At 36.2% G+C, this 25,839-nt stretch overlaps 1 protein-coding gene across 3 annotated transcripts in view; it reads right to left on the bottom strand.

The window, feature by feature from the left end:
* The window catches only part of ube4b (ubiquitination factor E4B, UFD2 homolog (S. cerevisiae)), a 57,493-nt gene that overhangs the window by 3,910 nt on the left and 27,744 nt on the right, over positions 1-25,839 (bottom strand). For all 3 annotated transcript variants that reach the window (XM_056448933.1, XM_056448934.1, XM_056448935.1), the window contains 17 exons: positions 24,999-25,113; positions 21,676-21,759; positions 21,027-21,083; positions 20,824-20,940; positions 20,615-20,713; positions 18,292-18,405; positions 16,575-16,773; positions 16,341-16,479; positions 12,904-13,003; positions 10,708-10,835; positions 10,528-10,626; positions 8,553-8,788; positions 8,345-8,471; positions 4,789-4,933; positions 4,416-4,550; positions 2,107-2,298; positions 1,850-2,024 (listed from right to left, as the gene is read on the bottom strand). In XM_056448933.1, the coding sequence (XP_056304908.1) occupies positions 1,850-2,024; positions 2,107-2,298; positions 4,416-4,550; positions 4,789-4,933; positions 8,345-8,471; positions 8,553-8,788; positions 10,528-10,626; positions 10,708-10,835; positions 12,904-13,003; positions 16,341-16,479; positions 16,575-16,773; positions 18,292-18,405; positions 20,615-20,713; positions 20,824-20,940; positions 21,027-21,083; positions 21,676-21,759; positions 24,999-25,113 (2,261 nt within the window). The remainder of the gene's footprint in view (positions 1-1,849; positions 2,025-2,106; positions 2,299-4,415; positions 4,551-4,788; positions 4,934-8,344; positions 8,472-8,552; positions 8,789-10,527; positions 10,627-10,707; positions 10,836-12,903; positions 13,004-16,340; positions 16,480-16,574; positions 16,774-18,291; positions 18,406-20,614; positions 20,714-20,823; positions 20,941-21,026; positions 21,084-21,675; positions 21,760-24,998; positions 25,114-25,839) is intronic.

Genomic DNA, 25,839 nt, shown 5'->3' with positions numbered 1-25,839 from the left:
TTCTAACTTTTTCGATCCATTGCTCATATATGGGTGAGTCTGATCGGAGACAGTTAGATGCAATACATTTTAGCACTGCAGAAGACGATATTTGAAGTAAATAAGTAATTCTCCTTCAGGTATCACACCCAAGACAGCCACAATTGAAAATATCAATAGAAAATATTTCTTAGATTTATTTATTTTAAATATATAAGTATTGTATATTTATCTATAATACTTTAATTTCATTGTTTTTTTTATTTAATTTGGTCAATTTCAAATAAATGTTTTCTTTATTTTTTTAGAATAAAAAAAAAAGTCACATTTTAATCATCTGAAATAGGGCTGCATGATACAGGATAAATATGCAATCAAGTTATGAAATTTAGAAAGTGATATTTCATGTGATGTAACACTACCCGAGAGAAATGCTATATTTATTAGCTATTTTTACAATCATTTATTTATGTAATGGTTATACTAAAATAATCATGTAATAACTGAGTGAAAACTTCGGAAGATATTCTAATTCTCATTCACTGTTGTTATTTTGCTCGTTTTTCTCTACTCTCACCATTAATATTTATTTCAGGCTCTTTGTTCTGAGGTGCTAGGTTCACCCTTGAGCCCATTCTAGCCAATAGCATAATGGCATGTACTAGGGAGGTGGGTATAAAGGTAGTAAAGACCCATATGATTGGTCAAATTTGGATAAACAACCTCCTATGCATGTAAGAGACAAATGCTTGGAACATAAAACATAGAAATGATCTCACCTCTCTTAAACAATACCACAAAAACAATTATATATATAATTATATACACAGTCATTTCTGTTGAGCATCTGAACACCATAGCCAAGCAGCGGTGTTTTAGAACGTGCTCAACAGTGCTCATATGTTGGCAGGAAATGGACATTTTTAATATTTCAGACAGCCCAATAGTTAAAAAAAGTGGTTCTAAACTTAAGAATTTCTTCTGCTGAAAACAAAACAAGTTATTCTGAAGAATGTTGGAAAAAAGCAGTCATTAGCTATGCTTCCATCCAAAAATGTGAATGAACTTTATGTGCAAAACTGGGTTATTGCATTAAAGAAGTGCGAATAAAGCAGCGTTTCCATCCAACGAGTCAAAGAGAACAAAATAGTCACTTCCTAATTAACTGGCGCCAAATATCAACAGTAAAAACTGAATTTACTGTGGTAGGAGAAGCTGCGTAAATCTTTTCTTCATCTAATAAATGACTTGCGCCTCAGAAGGCAATCCTGACATGCAGTGAATGCACGGTGGCGTTTGAAGGTGTCAGATGCGGAGCACAGACGCTCTTGATTCTGGAGCTCATTAATATAATAACACTAACACTTAAACGGTAAGGCGTTGTGGAATGACCAAAACAACAGTTCAGATGGTTTACTGTGTGCTCAGCCTGCTGGTTTGTCCATTTACGCACATTTTCATCATTACATGATCTCTTATAACAAAATCACATGACCTTTTTTAATGCGCATACTGAAATTTGTGCGGTAAAAGTGTTTCCATCATAGTTTACGCGCATCTTTTCTTATCGAATAAAAAGTTTATCCTACTCAGTTATGCGCATAAGTTTTAATAATAAGCATTTTTTTTTAATTTATGCGCATCATGGCAGTTACGTCAACCTTTTTTTATGCGCATTTGCAAAACGCGCATAAAAATAGGTGGATGGAAACAGCTACTCACATCCATAGTATTTTTTATTCTTACTATAGAAGTCAATGACAGTTTATTTCCAACATTCTTCAGTATATCTTCCTTGGTGTTCAACAGGTTTAAAATAAGTGGAGGATGAGTAAATGGGTGAACTATTTCTTTAATGAAAGACACTGACCTTTAAACTCATCTGGGGCGTCACTGTAATCCATCTCTGACTGAGAATTGCGGGCTACGATCTCCTCCACCTTCTCCAACAGGAGCTTGAATTTCTCAATTGCGATGGTGGATTTTATACCCGCCTTTCTCATTTTGGAAATGACTTCCTCGAAGAGCTCCCTGCTATACGACCGCTGAAAACATTAAGAAAAAAAAAAGTCAGTTATAATTAATGAACAAACCACGGTCAAGGTTTTATCCAGACCAAACACGGACCTGGTCATCTGCGATGGCTTTAGCAAATCGGGCACAGTCCAGCTGCAGGTAGATGTCAGTGAGCTGATCCAGAAGCTTTTTTGGCTCGAAACCATATTTTTCAGGGTTTTCCACTTTCAAGTCTCGACATTTAGGCCCACATAGCTGCTGCAGGTTATAATTCAACATGGCAGCCAGACGAGGACCCAGTTCCTATTCAATATAACAGAACACGCATGAGTCACTCACAAAAAATGCATCAGAAACAAAGCCTATAAACCCAGTATTGGCTTATTAGTGTCATTAGAGGAGCCTTTACTAACACCTCCTCTGAATAAACACAATGTTCTGACAGTGGCAGTGTTATAGTTTTCCCTGAAGACTATAAATACCTGAGAGCGCAGGAAATTTTTTTCTTCACTATTGACCTTATTCTTCATGTATGAGTGGGCACAGCCATCAGAAACCTTTTGGCTTGAGACTTCCGGTCTCATTCACTGCCATTGATTATTAGCTCATTAAGCTGCTTGACGTTGCAAACTAGTATTTTCTCATATTATCATTCTACTTTTTATGTATAGTCATGACCACATTTCTTTGTAGAGTCATTTGACCGTTTTCTGCCATTTATAATTAGTAGTCATTTCTCCCAAGGTCATTTCAATCAGAAGTTTTAAAACAAAATCGCAAAAACGAGCACACGTCCGCATTGCAGAATAAGGTCAACTAACCAAATCTAAAAGAATTTTACCTTTGTTACACTATTCTTTGATCTAATGTTGATCTGTTTGTTGTTTGGTAGTGTGTGTTTCAGGTTAAAAATCTGTCATTAGTAGGATTATAACTTTATGTATTAAACATTTTCATATTTCATTCATCATGGATCCATTTAATAGATCAAAAGTAATTGTAAAGGCATGAAAAATGTCACAAAAAAATCTTCGGAGAACACAAGTTGTCTAGCTTGAGACAAAAATGTGTTTATTATTAAAGTTGAAGTGCAATTGAAGCATTTATTAGTAGCCTAAATTAGTATTCCTTTTGAGATATTTTCTGTTTCTAATTTATTTTTAGATAGTTTCAGTAATTTTATAAAGTTTCTTTTGTATAGTTTCTTTGCATGTATATGTAAATGTATATATAAAATATATGTTTAAACATGTTTTTAGTTTTATTTAACAATAATAACCCTGTTTGAACACTGGTAATAATACAAAATGTTTCTTGACCACCAAATAATGATATAATGAATATTCAGCTTTGAATCACAGAAGTGAACTACATTTTAAAACTAATTAAAATTGAAAAAGCTTATACTGAATTAAGATAATTACACACAGAATCAAAAATTTTGTCCGTAACTTTCGTTAGTTAAAAAATAAATTCGACCTCATGTTGTGTGAATCGTATTGACATATAACACGAAAAAAAAATTCAGCTGGCTCGTTTTTTTCCATTTTTCGCATCCGAAAAAGCACTTTGAGCGGTGCTTTGACAGTTCAGAGCCATCGTACAAGAGAAAAGCTAAATACAGAATGCCATCATTTGAGCTACAGATAACTATGACAAACACAGTGCATAAAACAAAGACAGAAGTTGAGAACCCCTCATATGCTTTATTCAGTGACTGGCGCACCTCTGTCCTGCTGCTGCTTGGTGTGTGTGTCTATACATTTGACTGCCCATAGACATTGTAATAGAAAGCATGGTCCTCTTTCAATCCGTTGCTTCGACACGTCAACACGGCCACCATCTATTGTAATGTCTATAGGTAATGCCAGTCTCTGTTCAGGATTTGTTTACGTATGTGAATGTGTGAAGTATCACAAGCAATGTATCAAAATTCCACTGATTTCCTGAAATAAACTTTGCATTTGTGAATAATCCAGCACAGCTCTTTGATAATGAGCTGAACTCTCCTTCCTCTAGTATTGGATGAACACAATATGTAGCATATTCCTCTTTTTCTACTTTGAAGAGAGGAGAACAATGCATCTCTGCTTGAACTGACTCTGAAATGATTTGCACTTTTTCCTAATGGATTAATTAATACACATCAGACTCAGTGTGCAAGGTTTGTTTACGTGACGATTTCTCGGATATGAATGTTAAAAAAAATGCATACGAAAGACCTTTACTATTTCACAATAATATTTCTACAGTTTGGGTTTTTTAAATCTAGGGTCAGACTTGTTATGCGCAAGTCCAAAAATACTATTTAAAGAAAAATCATCCTAACTCTACATTTATGAACATTACAGTCTGTAAACAAGACAACATCAAGGTGTAATTTTATAGCACATACGAATGTGACATATCTGTGTACTTACAGGCCTGAGGAAGGGCTTCTGGACTTGTTTGGTGAGCATATGAAACATATCCACCGTCTCTGTAGCTAAAGCCAGGTAAGATCGCGACACTCGCTCATCCTGAGTCAGCTGAGACTGTCGGCTTTGCTGCTGCTCCTGAAGACCACAACATTTCACATTCAATCACATCCAATTTGGAAACCCAGAACAAAACAGGTTCCCGAAAGCACAAACGCTCCTGTAGTTCTATTCACTTTCAACTTCACGCTTCTGCTTTTAAGCCTTAATGCTAATGGTTTTATAACGAACAAGATAATTGCTTGCATCCATTACACATAATGCATTTAAAAGGGTGTGTGAGTGATTCATTGGTGAATTGGTGATATGTGCTGACCCTGGGAAGCAGGTCCCATTGCTCCTTATTCTTCATTTCCTCTTGGACCTCATGGATGCGTTTTAGAGACTCCAAACTCTCGTCCAGCAGAAACGTTGTATCATTAATTAACATGTTGATGTAGCGCACAAACTGTTTACCAGAGCTGCAGAATGAACGAGAGAAGAAAAGGTATGATTCACTTGTCACAAAAACATTCGTTAATGTAATAACAACAATAAAAAAACAATAATGCATAATCAAGATAAATATATTGTAAAACAAATAAATAGTTGATAATTGTATATTCATTTATTTCGTATTTCTCCAACTAGTGGTCTACACCAGGGGTTTTCAAACTGTGGGGCTCGCCCTACCAGGGGGGCGACAGCACCTATTAAAAGGGGCGTGAGACATTGAGGCGTGCACTCGAGTAAATTATAATGACAATTTTTATGCGTTCACTAGAGTGATTAATATGATTAACGTTAGCTCCACAGCTAACTATCAGGCACCTGTAGAGTTAATGCATTCCAGTAAAACATACACAAATAAAATGGACCGGATGCTTTTTAAAATGAATGGCGGTGAATGAATGAAAGCCAAACCGGTGAGCCGTCTGGCAAAAAAGTGTCCTTTTGAATCAAATCAGCAGGATGCCCATCTGGATCTTTCGCTTACTTTGAAGACACTACTGAACACGTTTACATGGACATCAGAAATAGTTATTTGACTTAATCTGAAGAAGACAATAATATAATTACGTGAAGCGCTTTCTGAATGTTGCGTCACCAGGCTATCCACGTTTCCTGCAGAATCTCATGTTATTTTGGGTGTTTCATCTTCAATTTCTCAACTTCAACTGCAGTTCGGCAGTTTAACTTTCACTCATGTACATTTTATTCATGTCCCCATGACAAACTGGGGTATTTGACGTGAATATGAAGGACTGGTGGAAGACCAGTTTTTATTGATACCGCACATCAAATGGAAAGAAAAAAAAACCTTCGCATTTCGTGATGTGTGTGTGTGTGTGCAGGCCTTTACTGACAACCGTGTGTGTGTGGATCTTGTCACAAAATGCAGTGCAAAGTCCTGTAATGATGGCAGTTTGATTGCAGTGTTTATTTCAATAATGCCACTAATGTATGCATACTCCACGTCTTAATTCCATTTCTCTTTAGTTCAGTTATGACTTCAGTCGGATTAAGGTAATCAAAAATCGTTGTTTACATGGTAGACTCTTAATCAGAGTATTGTCTTAATCATATTAAAATCGTATTAAAGAATTGTTGCCCATGTAAACATACTCAATTTTGACTCAACCACAGTCAGGGCTCTGCGAACTTGGCTTTGCGAAGCAGCATTTTCTGTATATACGTACATCAAATGCAAGTATGCTATATGGCTCACGCTTATTGACAGTGAAAGATGATTTACGTTTAGTCGTGTCAGGAATCAGACCACAGATTAGCATGCTGTCCTCACAACAACAGGCTCAGCAATCACACTGAATCAGGTAAGCTATATTCACGTTTAAATGTAATTAATTCTACGCACTTTAAACGCAGCAAGTAATACGTGAATGATGTTTGCGCATGCATTATAATATATATATATATATTTGGCTCGAGGGAGGGGTGTCTGGGGGGGCTCGCACAAGTGAAATTACTATAGAAGTTATTATCCCACCACAAGAAATATCCCATTTTATTTTGCTTTTATGTGCTCATTTTTAACTTAAAAAAATCTGAAAGTATTTTGTCTAGTAAATGTATCTTCTAAATAAGAAACTAAAACTGGGTAGCAGCAAATGTGAATAGTCAAAAGTCTAAAATAAAAATAATAAATAAAAAAAATGCTGCATAGTGGCGCAGTTGGAAGCACGATCGCCTCACAGCAAGAAGGTCGCTGGTTCGAGCTTTGGCTGGGTCAGTTGCCGTTTCTGTGTGGAGTTAGCATGTTCTCCCCGTGTTCGCGTGGGTTTCCTCCGGGTGCTCCGGTTTCCCCGACAGTCCAAAGACATGCGCTATAGTTGAATTTAATAAACTAAAGTGGCCGTAGTGCATGTGTGCGAATGAATGTGTATGGATGTTTCCCAGTGATGGGTTGCAGCTGGAAAAGCATCCGCTGCATGTTGTTCTTAGACAGAAGTAGCAGATCTCCAGCAAATCACACTCAGATTGTCGTGTCTGGTTGTTTTAATGACAATAATTGTAAAAGACACAAAGCTTCACTTATATACTCGGATATTTCTACGCTTGTAAAAATAGCTATAAGCAATGAGAAGAAACATAAGAGACACTTTCGACAGAGTTCGAAGAGGTCAAGAATGACATACTGAAGTGGTCAGCTTTTTGCTGACAATAAAGAAAGAAATGGTCCAGAATACACTTCTAACATAATATTACAACCGAAAGCCTGGTAGCATTATCTTCAAAGGAAGATATTCTTCCTCAGCTACTGCCCAAATGCTGATTAACATTTAAAACATATACTAAAGATTATCTTGATATAGATATACCCAAATGTATCAGCAGTGATAACTTAAAGGCACACCTGTATTCAAAGGCTTGATTACTGTAAAAGGCTTGGACAGACAGACCAGCAGCGCACTTAGATTTCTACATACTGCAAGTCTTAGGGCCTTTATTCTTAACAGAGAATAAAGTAAAGGACTGTGCTTTGTTCTTGTATTTGTTTTATTCTTCTTTTTCACTGAATTTAATTTAATAATAAAAGTGTACTTTTCTTCATTTTCTTCCTGGAGTGGACATTGGGTTCATTCGCAGAATCCATCAAGATATCTGTGTAAGGTATTAATCTAATTATTCCTTGAAAGACAATACAAAAGATGGTCCTATAACAAAACTCTATCTAAGATATATAGTGAAGAAAGGATCTTGGTTTCTTTATTTAATTAGGGTATTAAAGGCATCCAAGCACAACATGTTTTATCTAAAATGTCTCTGTCAAGATTGACAGAGTTTTGGTCTAAAATATTTGATAATTAAAAAAAAAAAAAAAAAACATATTAGCAACTCCAAACCCTCTTACAGCAGTTCGGAATTCCCTTTCAGCCAAATGTGGCATCAACAACAGATGTTACTTTCACTCCATATTGGTTAGGAGGCTTATTCTCCTTAAGTGGGAATATACATCTCAACCTTCATATGATAGATGGATATTTTTTTGTGTGTGTTTAAAGCTTCACTTCTCCTCATCCACCACCAGTTTGCAGCATCCATCTGGATGCCATATTGCTTTTATTTTTATTATTTATTTTAAATGGCCATTTGCACTTGGTTGTGTTGTATGGCTTGGCGGATAGAGGCGGAAGACATGGGGGATTGGTGTGGGATAAAAACAAAGTAATGCTATTAGTTATTTTTGTATGTATATGATGTTGTATCTGCACAAAATGTGAATAAATATAATTTGGCGAAACATTATTTGTTGTTCTGCAGTATTACCTATACTTTAAGTGCAAACTTCATTTTAGTCCATTAATCAATGTGGAGGATATAAGAGTAAATCACCATTTCACATTCCTCTCAGAAATAAATTACAAACTCACTTGAACTCCTCCAGGAAAGTGCCTTGGTGGTTAATGTTTTGCCAGAGGCTTTTGAAAATGGTGCTGATGTGATAGCGAATGGTGAACTTGTCATAGAACTCGCTTGTGGCTCCAGTGTGCTCCACATCTAGGAAAAAAAATACAATTCAGCATAAACAAGATCAAAATGCTCTGAAGAGCTCTGTAATTATTTGTGTGCCCCTTTCACCTGTGTAGAACTTCATGAGGGCGGGCACAAGCTGATTGACAGACAGCGGGTGGTTCTCCAACATCTCGAAGAAACGTTGAGTGCGTGGCTGTACCGCAGGGTTGGTGACGAACAACACCTCCACCAGCTTGGCAATCAAGTATGGGTTCTTTATATAATTCTGACTGCAAATGAAAACTACCAGGAAGGTCACAATGTCTTCAGTGCACGGCTCATAGAGAACCTGCGGAAAGTACCTGGGGGGAAAGAAACATCATATTTTAGACCCTACAATGCTACTTTAAAGGGGTCATAATATGAGAAATCTAAATTATTTTGTCATAAAAGAGGTTACCATGCTATATAAACCATACAAGTTAAAGAAATTAAAAATTTCTGATTAGCCAAAAAAATAGCTGAAATGTGCAACTTTATTAAGCAGAAATGTGGCTCAACCCACTGTTCGGTTCACTTATGATTATGTCATCGATTCGGTTCAATTTGATATCTTGGTGCATTGACAATGCTCTAATTTCACATTACAACACAAGAATTGCATTTTGTCTTTAAATAATAGCCGTCAGATATAGCAACTGTACCTTTACTTTTACCTGCTGAACAAAAAGCCCTTTTTTCAATGCTCTTTTTCAATGTATCAAACAAAACTTAGTAAGTACAGGCAAAAAATTCAACAAGAGCATTTAGGAAAAAATACACAATTACTATTAATTCTGCTTGCTTTTTGAGCGATGTTGAGCAAGTTCTTAAACGCATATGATTGGCATTGTGTTCACGCAGTCAACAGAAGAGCTGTGATTGGCTCAAACTATCATTGCGGTTCACAGAGTAGTGACACGGCACTGAAGGACAGCCGCAGTGTCAGTGAAAGACTGTCCCAGCAAACTTACAAACAGTAAATTGTTGTCTAATTTTTAAGTTGGAGCATTTTAATTACTCACGCTCGCCTCTCTTCCCGTATGCTACCATGACAGCGTATATGAGATAAATGACGTCAGTATTTAATAACTGGTTATGATCTATTACTGAGCTGATCCCGAATTGTCCATGTTTGATTTGCTGTGACACCCCTAGCAAATACATCCATCCACCAACTTTGCTACTCAACTCTCCAGTGTATTCATGTGGCTAGTGTTGTTGTTTTCGATGATGTACTATTGTCTGACCATTGTGAAATGAGCAACTTGCACATAAAAGAAGGCAAAGTTCCCAGAATTCTCACACAATGATTGTGCAATTGACATGGACCAATGGTAGCTCAAAAATGTTGAAGAGTCAAAATAAACTCCTGCAAAAGTTCGTTTTGGTGAGCTGTTTCAAACTGCTGAAAAAACTCAAAAAGAACTTCGTTTCGGCCAGATTTTGTTCAAAATTACATTACATTAGTTTGTTCTTTGATTTTGTATAATATACCAGGGCCTTTTTGGGTAAACTATCCCTTTAAGTAGCAAAATAACGAGGTTAGTAACAAATCTTAGCATTCCATTCCTACTGATCTCAACATTAAGACAGAATTCACGTTATTATGTTCTAAAAATTGTAAAGACAAAAGTACATAATTTAAAGTAACAGAAGAGTATCCAAGCTTTGGGACATACTACTTCCTCTTTAAAAGGATAGTTCTGTTGTTTAGTTACGTGCCCTGTCAAACGTCTCATCACATCATTCACATTTTTTTGCTATTTATTGTCCTACCGTATCGACGTAGCAGCAGCAGCAGCAGGTTAATCAGTCATTCATGCATGCATTATACAAATTTGTAACAAACATATGAGGTTGATGTAAAAAATGAAGACTAGAATAACTGACAATTTCAGTTATAATCATAATCTCATTCCAGGCAGTCCATTCTTTTAGAAAAAGTTAATAGTGCACTTTGTTCTTTGAGACCTTTTACATTCACAAACAGTGATTTTACATGACATTTAAAACAAACAAACATGAAGTGCACTTACAAAAGAAGAGTATATAAACTTACTGCACAATAAAAAGCATGAACTCAGCCACATCTTCAATGTAAAACTCGGGCAGTGCTGCAAAGCTTTTGGGGATTTCTGGATTCAAAGGCAGGGATACACTGCGAGAGGATAAAAGACAGGAAATCAGAACATCTTGAAGAGTAAGTGTATAATAAATGGAAGGGGTCAGATGAACTGACTGTGGGAAGGCAGGCTCCACCATACGCAGGATGAGCTGGATGACCATACTGAAGAACTGCAGACATCTGCGCAGGAGGTTCTCGTCCAGCAGCCCTGCATCTGCACATGCTTTAGAGCGCACCAGTTTCTGTTCACACAAACAATAAGAGGACTGATTAAAACCCTTTATACTATTTACTTACTCTGATAAGTATAATATTACTTATAGTAAATATTTAAGGTCACGTGTTATGTTACTTAAAGGTTTATCAGTGATTAGCTTGTTTCCTGTAAAAACAAGACAATTTTTCCTTTAACCATTTTTCATCTAACCATAAACATACACTACAAAAGCTTCAAAAGCTTGCAAACTGTAAGATTTTGAAAGTATTACCTTATGCTGTACAAGTCTGCATTAACTTAATAAAAATACTGCAATATATTATTGCAATAAAAAGAAAATATTGCAGAAAACAATTGAAACAGCAACTTTTAACGTGACTTTACATTAATTATTAATTTATTTATTTTTGTATTGTATGCCACATTCACAAAATATTACTATCAAAATGTATAAATTTGTTAAAGTGTACAGTCCTAAAAATGCAAAATAACAAAGAAATTAATATAAAAAAAACCAAATAAATAGATAAAAATAAAGTACAATCACACCAATTTAAAGCAGAGGTTAAACAAAAATTGTAAATAAATAACAAGGATCGTGTGTTAATTTAAGAGAGCTCTTTTATGTATTGCCAAAGAGAAGACCAAATTGACCAAAATCTGTCAGATATTTATGTCTGTCATAGGTAAGTTTTTCTAATGGTAGCCATGTAGCAATTCGTGATATCCACATTTTGAAAGCTGGAGCCTGTGATGCGGACCACAGTAGCAAAATACATTTTTTAGCTAAACATACCAGGACAATGAATAACTGTAATGCATCTTTTTCAAACAGATTGTTCACATTAAGATTCAATAAATACAAAGCTGGGGTCATATCAAAACTTAGCTTGAGAATATTTTCCAGTACCTTATGTATTTTCTTCCAAAAAGAAAAAAATTTGTCACAGTCCCAAAAACAATGAATGAATGTACCTTTATCTTTTTTATATTTGAAACACAAGTCTGTGGCATTGGCAAACATTTTTAAATACGTGTTGGTGTAAGATATATTCTATTAAAAACTGAAAAAATGAGCTCATGGATCCCAAGAGAGGTACATTTCAGGTATATATCATCACAGACAATGTCCCAGTCATTGCTTTTTATTAATTTAACCCTTGTGTGCTGTTGGGGATGCTTTCATCCACTCTGGGCTGATTTTGAGTCTTAATTTGGCCACAACTGTCTCTGTGTTTCAGCAAATGGAATGATTTTGTGACAAATCTTATTTTCACACATATTTTGGAAATATGCTTTGAAAATGTTTAAAAGCTCAATACACTCTGGGCAAATTTACTACACTTTTGGTTAAGTTTGTGGCTGTTTTTGCCCCACTGACTTCTATTTTTAATGACATTTTTTATTGCAAAACCATGACACCATATAATCAAGCATTCTTGATTGGTGGTTTACAGGTACCATTTGTCATTTATACTGTTGATCATCAGTTGCAGTGCAAAAAAAGCTTAGTTTCTGGCTTTTTAGTGTAATAATTTGTTGTTATACTCTATAGAACATATAAATGCCGGAAACCTTTTTGCACAGGCCTATCTAAAAGGTTAATGGTGCCAACTGATGATCAATAGTAAAAATGACAAATTGTTCTTCTTGCCAACAGTGAAAACCACCAAGAACCAAGAATCCACCAATCAGGAATCATGTGGTTATAATGGAAGTCAAGGGAAAAACAGCCACGAGCATAATGAAAGAATAGTCACAAGGGTTAATGTGTCCTTCAAAAAAAAAATAATAATAAAAAATTACCCCAAATTTTTCAATGGTAATGACAGTAAACATTGTCAATATTTTTCATGATCAGTTTAATTAATTTTCGTTAGAATTTGATTATTAAATTTCAAAATGCATTTTTCGGAGTCATCGTAAATAATGTGACTGTTGAAATTGGCCCATTACATTTAATGCAATTAGTAGGGACAAAAACAGTTTAATATGCGTTTAATTTTGTCCATTTCTTTGCAGAAAATATTCCATGTATTCATACCTTAAATACTGGACCCAGATAAGTAAATATAGAAAAATCTAAAACTCACTTTGAGCTGTGTTTTACATCTCTTCAACATCTCTCGATGACGACCAGCCAACGGGGAATCCTTCCACTGATTCTCACTGTTCTTCAGCTCCTCTACCGTTCTGCAAAACACACATACACACACACACACACATATTCAGTCTTGTGCAAATTACTTCTTCTGACAGCTTAAAAAAAAAAACTTCCACAGAGAGTTTTACTGGCCTATAATCTTAACGTTATACCTTTTTCTGACAGCAGGAGTCGCTGTGGCTCTGCTCTATCGGGCATCATGAGGCCAATAAACAATGCGAGCAACCTTACAAGCTGAATGTGAAGGACTTGAATCTCTGCCACTGATGCAGCACTAACACATAAGCTGATATTATGGGCTAAGATGACTTTAGAGCTGCAAGAAAACACCTTCTGCATGAGGCACCGGGACAGGACAGGATTAGCCAGTCTCATCAGAAAGAGATTAAAGGCTTTTTCACAAAGCATGACAGAGCACATCATATCTATGATGGGCTATCTGACATAAGTGAAGATGAATACAAGATGTTCCACTTTGAGGATCACCTTAACTACCCTTCTAGCTTACAGCTCTATTATTTCGATAGCAGTAAAGACACTAAATTTGTGGTGTGGAGAATCTATGCTGTGGCGTTAGGAGGTGTCTGAACAGTTTAGAGAATTTAGAGTTCACAATATCCTCTTTGCAGCTGAGATTTCACCATGTAGCCTTTGCACATCAAAAAGGGCTGTTAAAGGTAATAAAAGCATTTTAGCACCAAATCAGTTTTAAAATGCAGCAGTACCAGCTTTTCTGCAGCGCCAGCAGTATTGAGCACTGGGTTAAACCTGCACCAGCTGATAAGTCGACTGCTTTCTAACTCTTCCTTGCATATTTGTTGTGCGAGTGCTCTGTTAAGCTTTCTATGTACATGTTTTCCAGTGCTGAGCATTGTAGTCCATAAATGAATTAAATATAAAAAGCACTCAAAGAAATACAAGCCTTGAACATTTGCCACAAAAAAAAAAAACCCAAAAAAAAACCAAAGGTGTTCTGAACCACTTTAAACAAAATAACTACAAAAATCTAATAAGAAATAGAGAAATATAAAAAAGTTTACTGTAAAAATGCTGGGTTCCACACAATTCCTTCATGTCGTCCCAACACAAATCAATTACGTTAACTAAAGGCTGGCTCACACGGTGCGATTTTTTTAGAATCCTGAACGATTGCAGCATGTCAGACTCCACGAACATGGCTTCCAAGTCACACTGGAAGATATCAGCTGTTATAAAGTCAGACTGAACGACAATGAAGATGCGCCAAACACGAAAGAAAATGCCCCTGGTGTTTGACGTCATGCACCAGTGACACTTACACTATGTCTGCTAAATGACTAAATGTAAATGTAAATGTAAATCCAGTGTACTGAAATGAGTCCTCACAGCAAAGCTAAACAATCTGTAGCTGCAATTTTGCACACGCCATGTCTCAATAATTAAACCAGGAAGAAAAAAAACAAAACTGTTTTGACATTTCCCCGCGCTCATTTGAATTGTTGCATGGAATGCGTCATCAGATTCGACACTCCCATTGGTTCTCTGTTGTCACACTGCAGGAAAGAGTCTGAAATCTTTAGACACTGACAGAACTTCATTGCAGGAAAAATCTGATCACAGCGGGCAGTAAGCGGCTGTCAGTGAACATGTCAAACCAACGATCAAAGATTACTGATTTTAGCCTAGGATTTCAGGAATCTTTTAGGATTTCACAAATTTGTCTCGGATGACAAAATCGTGGCTGAAATCTCACAGTGTGAGCAGGGCTTTAGTTGTTTTTGTAAATTTAAGTGGATTAAACAAAACATGATTGAGTGTTGTTTGTTTTATCTGTAGAATTGACTAGCTTCGAATTTAGTACAAAAATGCTAATATTTAAGTATATAGAAAGCAGTGTTATATATTTTTTCCTGACTAAAGGCTGATTTATACTTCTGCGTCAAGCGAACGCGTATGGTCTGGCGCAGCGGTCGCATAGCCCTTGCACTGGCTGCTGCTGACACTGATGTGCACCTCTCAAAAAATGCAACTGCACATCGCAACAACACATAGCGCAATATCTGTGATTTGCTGGCTTTGTAGCACTGAAAAGCGTGGGTGATGCTGAGAGCGCCGTGCCCGATGAAGCGACTGTTAACAATTATAGAGTCCTGTGACGGAGCTCCAGATGGAAACCTTTGTTTTATGTTTACCTTTTGATTAAAGTTGCTGCATGTCCGCCGGTTCCGCCTCTGAATGAGCAAGTTTTAGCTACTTGTAGCGTTCAGAAAAAAGAAAACGCCCACAAAGAAACACAGAGAAACATAAAAACCTACTGCCAGCTAGCGTTTCGTAAGTGTTATCGCAGAGCAACACAAACAGCACGCAGAAGTATAAATCTATCTTTTTGCACTTGCATTATCCCAATTTTTTCAAAGAATATTCAAATTCAGAAAAATAAGCAATTTTAACTAGTGACATGAACCATGTCCTCCTGTATCGCCATGCTTATGACACCACACCCTTAATTTCAAGTTAAATTTTTTATTGAAAACAGTGAAACACCAATAATACTACTTTAAAATGTTGTGTTTTATTAGACGGCACAGAAGCTTCAAATGTATTTAACATGATAAAACAGCACTGTTATTCCTCCTTGAGTGGATGAGTGGAAGAACCAGAAGCGGTGGACTGTGGTATAATAAAAGCTCTGCTGTTTTTGTGCAGTGTTAGGCTTGTCATTGCTACAATGCTCTCATTCGCTTCAAGCTTTCAGCCTAAATCTTACTTCATACTACCATGATGTGTTAAATATATATAGGATATAATGAAGACTCCCATGATTCCACACTCAGTCACTGCGTTACCAAACTACGCCTTTTTGTTTGTTGTGAATATGCACCCTCTAGGAAAAAATGACATATTGAGCCTTTAATTAAATCACAATGCATAATAAATACAATGCATTGAGTCTCTTAAAGATCTCTTGCTGCAAATCTATGATTCGTGGAATTGTCTGTCCAAAATAAGACTATAATAGGTTTTGTGTGTACAAATTCCACAAGTTTTTAAAAAAATTTATTAATTTGAACATGTAAAGTGCATACAATTGATTTACAACCTTGAACACCACAAAAAGTCTAACTTTAAAGAGACAGTTTACCCAAAAATGAAAATTGTCATGATTTACTCATCCTACATCCTAGCAACTGTTAAAATTAAAATTTCAGATGGAGAAAATGAATGATTGAAGCATGTAGATCTTGCAAAGGAAGAAAATTTGTACTGCAAACAGTGATATTTTACTGACTCTGGTACCATGAGAACGCTTCAATTGACTATTACCATATATGGTTCAGGTAACAAATGCTGTTTGGTTGTTTTTATGAGTGAATCTGTGTAAAGCACCTGTTCAGATCCCTGATGGCCCTCAGTCTCCTTATGTAGCGCCGACAGCACGGGAGGATGGACAGATGATGTGCGTGTAGCGTTAAGAAGAAGCACTCCGTGGGGAACTTGGGCTCTGAGAACTTGGCTTGGTCTTCATCTGTGGGAAAATTTGAGGAACAATAAACGGGCTGCCTGAAGTCAAACTAAGCATCTTAAGTCATTTATTTGTTCCAGAACAGAGCCCACACTCACATAGCTCAGTGAGCCAGCTCTTAAGTTCCTCCATAGTGGCTTTGAGCCGCGTCTCTTCCGGGCTGACATTCAGCCGACATTTGGGGTGGAAGATATAGAGAGGATCCACTGTTTCCAGTTTGATCTTCATACTGAGCTGCTGCAGGACCCACAGGAAGTTCATCATGAAGCCGTCTGTGGACACCAGCTTATCATCGGTCTAAACAAAGAAAGGAGAAATAGAATTGCATTATGTGTTTCAATTAAATCGCAAGACCTAGATCCATTTACAGATCTGATCAACTGTTGTTGTTTTAATAGAATTTTCTACATGATACAGGAACATTAACTTTGAATTATTACTCAACAACACAACCTATAACTCTACTTCCTATAAGGGGAATACAAAGTATTAATCAATAAATGAATAAGCAAATAAATAATTGTAATAACAAAATAAGCAATAAGATTTTTAAAATAAAATAAAATTAATAATTAAAAATACATGATTAAAATATATTTATAAGTGCTCAGTTTTAGGGATTAAGAGAGTTAGCATTTTGGCAAAGATTTTTAAAGAACCAGAGAATGACATTCAAATTTTTCCGACTTATTACAATCAAACAACTAGTTTAGCCATGTATCAAAAGAGAGGAGCGATAACTGTTGTTTTTCACATTCAAGAACAGACTGCAGTGCTTCCCACAGGTTTGAAATATACTTGCGGTGGTAGCCAGATTGAAATACATCCTTTACCCACGGCACATAAATCGTTAACTACATGTGACTCAAAAAATAATTTGATATTAAACAATGTCTTTATTTATTATGACACTGTTATACACAGTTTCTTTTCAATGGGTTAAAGTTTAAAAAACGCTGTTGAAATAACACAGCTGCATCTCTATTTCTCAAGTTCAGTTTGACAGTTAGTACAGTATTGCCAAAGTTATTTAGATTTGTATAAAATATGCAATATATCCACATCATTAAATAAATATAATACAGCAAATATAAAATAAATTACAGGAAAAAATAAATAATAACAGACAATATCTCTAAAATGCATGTTTATTAATTATTAATCAATAGTTAGAATAAAAAGTGTAGATTATATAAATAAGGCAAATGAGTTGATTGACCATTACTAATGATGTACATAGTTCTGCAGCCAGTTTAGATGTCATTTCGTCATGTCGTTTTTGAATTGTTTAGATTAACAAATCTATTATTTACTTTTTCTCTCAGTCTCTTGGCTGTGCACGCTGTCAGCTGTGTAGCCAATCAGAAAGTGGTAATGCAAAAACACAACAACTTTAGAAAGTGAAAGCAAAAGTGAACTCCCAGACATTTTAGGAGATTTAGAAACACCGGCTGGATGCATTTTTTAGCCTCAAAAAGCACATCTCTTTGGGTCTGCAGAGCATGTGAGACTGTCTGAGAAAGTGTTGTTGACAGTTCTCTTGTGCACACACAATGAGCAGTATGAAATTGGGCGAGAGAAGATTTTCCACTGATTAATCGAATACGGATGTTTGGTAATCTAGGGCGGTTACAAAAAAAGAAAGTGTAAAAGGATGATAATATTGGTTATAAAAAGGTCAAATATAATTGGGCAGCCATTAATTTACCTGGGTGGCCCGCCCAAGTAAAGTCTATTAGTGGGAAGCACTAGACTGTCATCAAGAATATCTTGGTAAGATGGCATTTAGTAAGAAACACATCCGAGCAGATTTACCTGCATCTGAGCCTTCTTCACATTACGATTCACAAGAGCTGCCATGTAGCTCAGAGCTGCTTCCCTTGTCTCTCCATTCAGCAAGATGTTGTGCAGCATTTTAAACAGATCTCCCTGGAAAAACACCACCAGCACAGCACAAATACAATTACAAAATGTGTTTGTCTTTGTTTTACAAATATGCCAATATTTAATTTGGATTTTAACATTCAGGAAATATATTCATTCAGAAGTTTAAACATTATGATCAATTGTTCGAAACCCATAAGATCTTCATTCAGGGGCGCATGCAGGATTTTATTCCAAGGTATGCACATATCCAGTACCACCCTGCATCATAATCCCTTATTCTTATTTCAATCTCAAGAAACAGTGATGCTTGCCATCAAAGGCTACATGATTAAAGCACATTCATTACGACATTAATAGGATCAAACTTACGTTTCCTTTTTAACATTAAGACATTTTCCTTGAAATGTAAATATTATATATATAATCTAAATATTGTATATTTTCCTGCCAGGGTTGCTTAAACACACCCTCACCTGAACTTGCCATGAGTGAGAGGGAGAAAATGAAAGCACATCAGCACCAAGGAAAAATCAGATCTTCAAGATGTAATCTTTAAAATTATGAGAAATATGACAGAGGTGTGTGATACAACAATTACAGTGGAGCATTAATTAAATCCTTATTTTGCACAGAGCGAAACGAATCATCTACCAGCATAGTTGAGTAGCCTAGTGGACGGGCTCAAACAAAAATACAATTTGTATATTTTTCTTGGAAAAAAATATATTTTTGAAAAGAATTTCTGTTGGTATAATTTGCATCTTAATTTTAATATATTTTTTGTTGGTCAGTTATCTACTTGATAATAAGGTAGAACATTTGAGGTAAAGTGCTTCAGAACAAGTCCGCTTTATGCTTCAGCGACAAAACACAAACTGGTTTGACAAATAATATAATAATGTAGCTTAAATAAAATTAAAGTGAAATATTCAGTTTCAGAGAAGCCTATATTAAGCTGTTTTCTCTGTTAATGACAAAAACATCCATTGCGCCGATCAATCACAATTTAATTAATTCAATCAAGTAATTTGAATAAGCAGCACTGAATGTGTTCCCATATTACCTAGGAAGAACAAACTCGGTTGGACGGGTGAGAGAACTGGTTGTGAGAATGAAGATGTCTGCTTATGTGTGCCAGTCTGTCACATAAAATTGTTTAAAATGCCTAGCATGGTAGCGGTTCACCATCCACAGCTGGATCTGAATCGGCCGATGAAAGAGACACGGGCTGGGCCTGGAGTTATCCCAGCTCAGGTGCTGATGAGACTGCCTATCTCCACCCCGTGTGGGGGAGCAATATTAGTCTCATTAGTTTTAGGCCTTTTGACAAATGTCTCAATTAAGTTTAACTGTTTTAAAGAGGGTTTACTCATTTTGTTTTAAACAATAGCTATCTGAACTGTATTTTTTAGTGTGCGAAAATAACGCCAACAAAACTAAAGCCAATAGATTTCTTTACCCATCTCCCACCATGCAAGTACACACACACTTTAAAACACACAAACGCACAGCTTTATTTATTCTCATTCTTTCTTGCTTTGTCAATATATCATAGCGTAGTTGTTGTTTTTTTTAAATAATTTTTTTAGGGGTTTTCACCTTTATTGACAGGACAGTGGAGATTTACAGACAGGTAAGTGTGGGGAGCAAAGATAGGGGAAGGATCGGCAAAGGACCTCGGACCGGGAATCGAACTCGGGTCGCCGCGAGCAACTGGATGCTATGTGTCGATGCACTAACCACTAGGCTATTGGCGCCGACATAGTGTATACTAGTTAATAATCAATTTAAATTATGTAATAAATAAACAAAAAAGCGGCATTAACTAGCCCCTTCTCATGGTAGGTTAGAGAGTGACTGTCTCAGCGTATTAGAAAGACATATGGTGAGTGATTAATATTGGAATATTCATTTTAGAGTGAACTAACCCTTTAATTAGAAAAAATCTAAATTAGTTATCTAAATTATGCTATCTAAATTAGTATATTAAGTATGACCATTTTACATTCCACAGACATCTATATCTAAATCTATATATACACAAAAATGATATCTTTTTACATATTGCAATGCATTTGGACTGCAACAGAGATTGGCTTAAACACAAAGGTCGGGTTAAAAACCTAAATCACCGAACACCAATGCCTGAAAGCGGACAAAGAGTCTTGCACCCCTGCTCTATAAAAAGAATACCCTTCTAATATTGGAGCAGCTCATTAATAAACTAGGAGTATGTGATATGAAGGCTCACCCTGGCAGACTCCAGATAGTGCTGCAGAGACTGGCTGACCACACGCGTGTTCTCCATTGTGATGGCAGGGCCTGAGAAGTACTTGTCTCCCACTTTAGTCTACAGAACATCAAGACAGACAGCTAAATAAGGTACTTTCCTCCCACCAACTTTCATCAGAGCTGTGGTTTGCATCAAGTCGTATTTGTTTTAGGAATAAAACGACTTACGTCATCCTCAGCGAACACAGATAGACTGAAGAATGCTCCGAGGAAGGAGAGTCTTTGAATTTCTCTTCCTGTCCCGGGACTGAGAGGGTCAGGACACCACAATGGCAGAGAGGTGATCTAAAAATACACATAGACAGGCAATATTAACAGTAAACCGCATAACCTGACTGACTTGAGTTCTTAATCTCCGGAAAAAAACCTACCAAATTGCATACAGGGTGAGTCTTCCCGAACTTGATTTCACAGAGCTCGGCCAAAGCCTGGAAAATAACATCATATTGTTCATGGACATGAAATATGAGCCTTTCACAAATTTTGTGAAGATGTTTATGGTGTAAAATATGTGTAATATCAGATAAATCTAACAGTAATCATACAGGGTGATTCAAAAATAATACCACAACTTTGAAAATCAAGAACTCTGCAAAGAAGAAAAGGAGAGATAAGCTCTTTCTGTAGTCGATTTAAGGAAGCTCAGAAGTATCACTTGGTCGCTCATTTGGTCGTGACAGAGAAGAAATATCTGCAGCTATCCAAACTGTTATGCCTGAGATGCTACAAAGAGTGTGGAACGAGTTCGAGTATCAGATTGATGTCACTCGAGTGTCTGGAGGAGGTCATATTGAACATCTATGAACTTGTTTTCTATTGAAATTTTTTTTTTTAACTTAGTACACAGTACTCTTCACTTAGATTACTTACCCAAGGTTCCATCATGTTTCTTTGAATAAATACAGATTTTCAGAGTTGTGGTATTCTTTTTGAATCATCCTGTATACAAATCAAGAGAGTTTTTGTGGTGCTAATGTTGTCTGTATTAGGCTTTTTAAAAAACAACAAGTAGGTTCTTACCATAAGAGGGAACTTGAAGTTGTCACTGTCAAAAGAACATTCTTTTACAGCTAAAGCAAGCCCTTGAAGAATGGGAACGAAGATCTGAAAGAAATACAATGCTCAATGATGAAAGTGCTATTGAACTAAATTGACTTCTTAGCCATCCTAGAAAGATCTGCTTAAAGTTAAAGATCATTTTAAATGGCATACACTACCACCCAACCCGTAAGGTTTTTTAATACAAAAGAGGTTGTTTACACTCATGAAAGATTTATTCAAGAATATTCAAATACACAGTAAAAACTCCCTTTTAACAATAATTAATTAAATCTTTTTGCAAAGATCCTTCTCTATTTAAATACATTTACAATTTTAATTTATTCTAGTGTTGGAACGGCCATTACCACAGTGTCATATGATCTTTCAGAAATCATTCTAATATTGTAGTTTCATACTCAAGAAACATTTCTTTCTATTATAAAACAGTTACGCTACTTAGTATTTGGTGGAAACTATAACAGTTTATTTTCAGGTTTTTGGTGAACGTGCATTTCTAAAGAATAGCGTTTTATTTGAAATAGAAATATTGATTATAATGTTTAATTGGTGGCGCAGTGAGTAGCGCTTTCGGTCACTGGTTCGAGCCTCGGCTGGGTCAGTTGGCTTTTCTGTGTGGAGTTTGCATGTTCTCCCTGTGTTCGTGTGGGTTTCCCCACAAGTCCAAAGACATGCACTATGGGTGATTTGCGTAAGCTAAATTTTCCCTAGTGTGATGAGTGTGTAAAGGTGTTTTCCAGTGATGGGTTGCAGCTGGAAGGGCATCAGCTGCGTAAAACATATGCAGGATAAGTTGGCAGTTCATTCCGCTGTGGCAACTTCTGATTAATAAAGGGACTAAGCCGAAAAGAGAATGGATGAATGAATGATTAATTGGAAAGCTGCTTGTGATGTACAAGTACAAAATCAGAATAATGAAAAACTTTCAAGGTTGTGCCCAACCTTTTTCTAACAACTGAAAAAACAGTAATTGTGGATCGATTCAGTAAGCTTTAAAACTGAAATCTCTCTTAATAAAAATGCTAGCACTGACTGGATGTCCATTCATAACAGCAGATGCAGTGGAGAACAACTGTTTGGTCTTGTGTGCGCATAGAGAAGAACTCTATAGAGAAGAATTTTTTTTTTATGTAAACGCGGTGGATAGACATGCGTACCATGTTGTACCTCATTTTTAGATAGAGTGTCAAGATAATACAGTTTAAGTTGTAAACCTCTGACGCCCATTACTGTCAGTTCCAGAGCAGCGGTTCAATCAGAAAAACTTAAAGGCTGGGCAAGCATGACAACTTTGGCAACATGGAGGAACCATTTCTTAGCAATTCATCTCACATTTCAGTTGCAAAGACGTGTTTTTTGTGAATGGCTGCTAACTTGTTGCACTGCTGTGGCCTTTTCTGATTGTGGCCTTTTCTTTTCTGGCCTTTTCTAACTCCAGAGACTGCACATCTGGACTGACTGTATTTGTTGTGTGAGCACATGAAATGAACCGTATAGCGAAATGAAGACGAATAACATTATACACCTATAATTTTTGCATTTCAAATGGTTTTACCATTTGCATCTTGGCTGAATACAAAGATATAACAGTATATCTACATGCTATCATTTAAAATTCATACTGTAAATATTATTTTTATCTTTTAAATTTACAACATAAGTAATTTCGGCAAGTTTCTGTCATTTCTTATTTATTAATAAGCCTACATCATTTTCATTAATTTATAATTTTTTTATTTATTTTAGTTTTAAACTAAATTTAAATTTTAGATTATTAAAAATTTAAACAGTTTAGTTTAAAAGAGGTGGTCCACTATGACATCATATTTTAAACTTTAGTCGATGTGTAATGTAGCTGTGTGAACATAAACAACATCTCTGAATGCAAGACACTCAAAGTTCAATGCAAAGGGAGACATTGGCTTTTACAGAGTTAGCTTAGCAAAGCCTACAGCGAACAAAGTTTGGGGACTACAAAAAAAATACATCTGGTATAGTGAGATCAAACCCCGTGCAGTTAAGGGGCGTGGTCAGAGGCGCTGTAATGTTGTAGCAGAGAAAGCTAAAAATGCAGTCCAAACGCTGCTTTTTCCACAGAGCTTCTTATTTTTCTGTATTTGGGCTTCCAAAGGAAACGACACAAAAGACAGAAGTGCCTACAGTTTAATATTAATTATGTTCCAGAGAATTATAAAAGTATATATAGCTAGCATTTGACAAAGGACAACTTCTAGAATCTCTCCCAGTTCAGTGCTGGATTCAGCTAAAAACTCCTCCAACCATAATAGCAGAGGCTGTGGATTGTGAACCACAACCTGTTACTCACAACCTGTAAGTATGTAAGTATTTGGCACCGCTAACAATTTGGCTACAAATTCATATTCATCAGTCAAACCCCTGTAAACACCCACAATCTTCAGCAGTGCCGCAGTCTCTCTCTCTACAGCCGCTTTCCCTGCATTATACATCTCAAATAACAACTAACAAAAGATATGTGAACGTTTCATATTACTTACACTTGCTTATTCCAAACATATGTGAAAGACACTTGTCAGATTTTCTTTTAGAGAGCAGACATGAGGTTCAGCTGTGAGCTCTTCATTTTCTATTCGATTCAGGCAGCTAACGTTGCTAACAGCTGCTCTGACTGACAGCATTTACACAGTGCAAAAACTTGTGCTTGTAGAAGTGTGACGTGGTGATGTGGAGCCGATCCGTGAATCACAGCACATTATGTTAGATGACCAATCAGAGCCCCTTGAGGGCGGGACTGGGTAATATGACAGTCGTTTTCATGTTAGCCGAGTAGCTATTTATAATCAAAGTGAGATATATGAAAAAATAACATGATTTTCTACAAGTGAAGCATGAGCATACAATGCTTTGCAACTTATAAACACAACCAAACCATAAAAATATGGTGTGGACCACCCTTTAAACAAAATAAGCTAACAATGAAAAATACTTCTGAAGTATTCTTTACTACTACATTGTTAAAATATCTAGTTATTACTGTTAATACAATTGAAACGACTCGAGCTAACATGAATTAACAGTAAATCATTGCATTCCTAATAACAAATGTTAGTAAAGACTCAAACGCTGTTTATGTCAGTTAATGCGCATAACTCACATAACCCAAATGTAAACTTTTGGCAAAGTGTTACCAAACAAACTGCTGAAACACTCAACAATATGCCTTCTATCCCTAGGAGTTTGGCATCAATAATGAAGTCAAACGGCGCAGCGTGTGGCCCGTCGACATAATCTGCTGCAACTCCCACCTGTTTGAACACGTCCTCCTCCTGGTGAGTCATGCGCACCAGCTCCTGGATGAAACCGTATGGAAGGTTCCGGCACAGCATGTAGGGAACCAGCAGGGAGGGCTGAAGAGGGGCTCTGTTTGAGGGCAAAGACAGAGAGGGGGCGGCAATGTCATTCAAAATGTATTGTGCTGCTATGCATTCAAACTGACAGACTTCAGAGTGCAACTAGGCCATTTTTACACTAAGTTTGAATAGGAGATTGATTCTGAACTTCTTTTCAGACTGTACATTTGCATCAACAGTATAACTATTTTCCAGTGTCAACATTTACCACTGAAGCTAATCAATAAATATGGAGAAAGCATCAAAAATATTCTTACACAAAGCTAAAAATGATAAGCACTTTGATTCAGGTGCACGGATATGTAGGTGCATACACACGGGCGACATTTAATCTCTATAGAACTTTACAAATTGTGATGCTGAATAACAAATGCATCTTATGCTACAGTGGTATATTTCTGTCAACAGGCAAACAATTTACTGTATGGCTCAATATTATTTATTTTTTTGTATGTTAAAATGATTTAAATATTATTAAGTAAAGATCTTGAGGTTTCATGAAGACATTTTGTAAATTTGCAACAAAAAATTTATCAAAATTATATAAATTTTGGTTAGTAGTGTGCATTGCAAAGCATTTAATTTAGGCAACTTCAAGAGAGATTCTCTCGATATTTCGATTTAGATTCCAGATATTCAAATAGTTGTGTCTTCTCTGCCAAATATTATTCTATCCTAACAAACCATACTTCAATGGAAAGCTTATTTACTCACATACATGAATCTCAATTCCATA

This window comes from Danio aesculapii, chromosome 23, assembly GCF_903798145.1.
Source record: "Danio aesculapii chromosome 23, fDanAes4.1, whole genome shotgun sequence".
NCBI classification, from domain to species: domain Eukaryota; kingdom Metazoa; phylum Chordata; class Actinopteri; order Cypriniformes; family Danionidae; genus Danio; species Danio aesculapii.
Note: the sequence above shows the minus strand (reverse complement) of the source record. Positions and strands in the feature narration are given on the sequence as shown.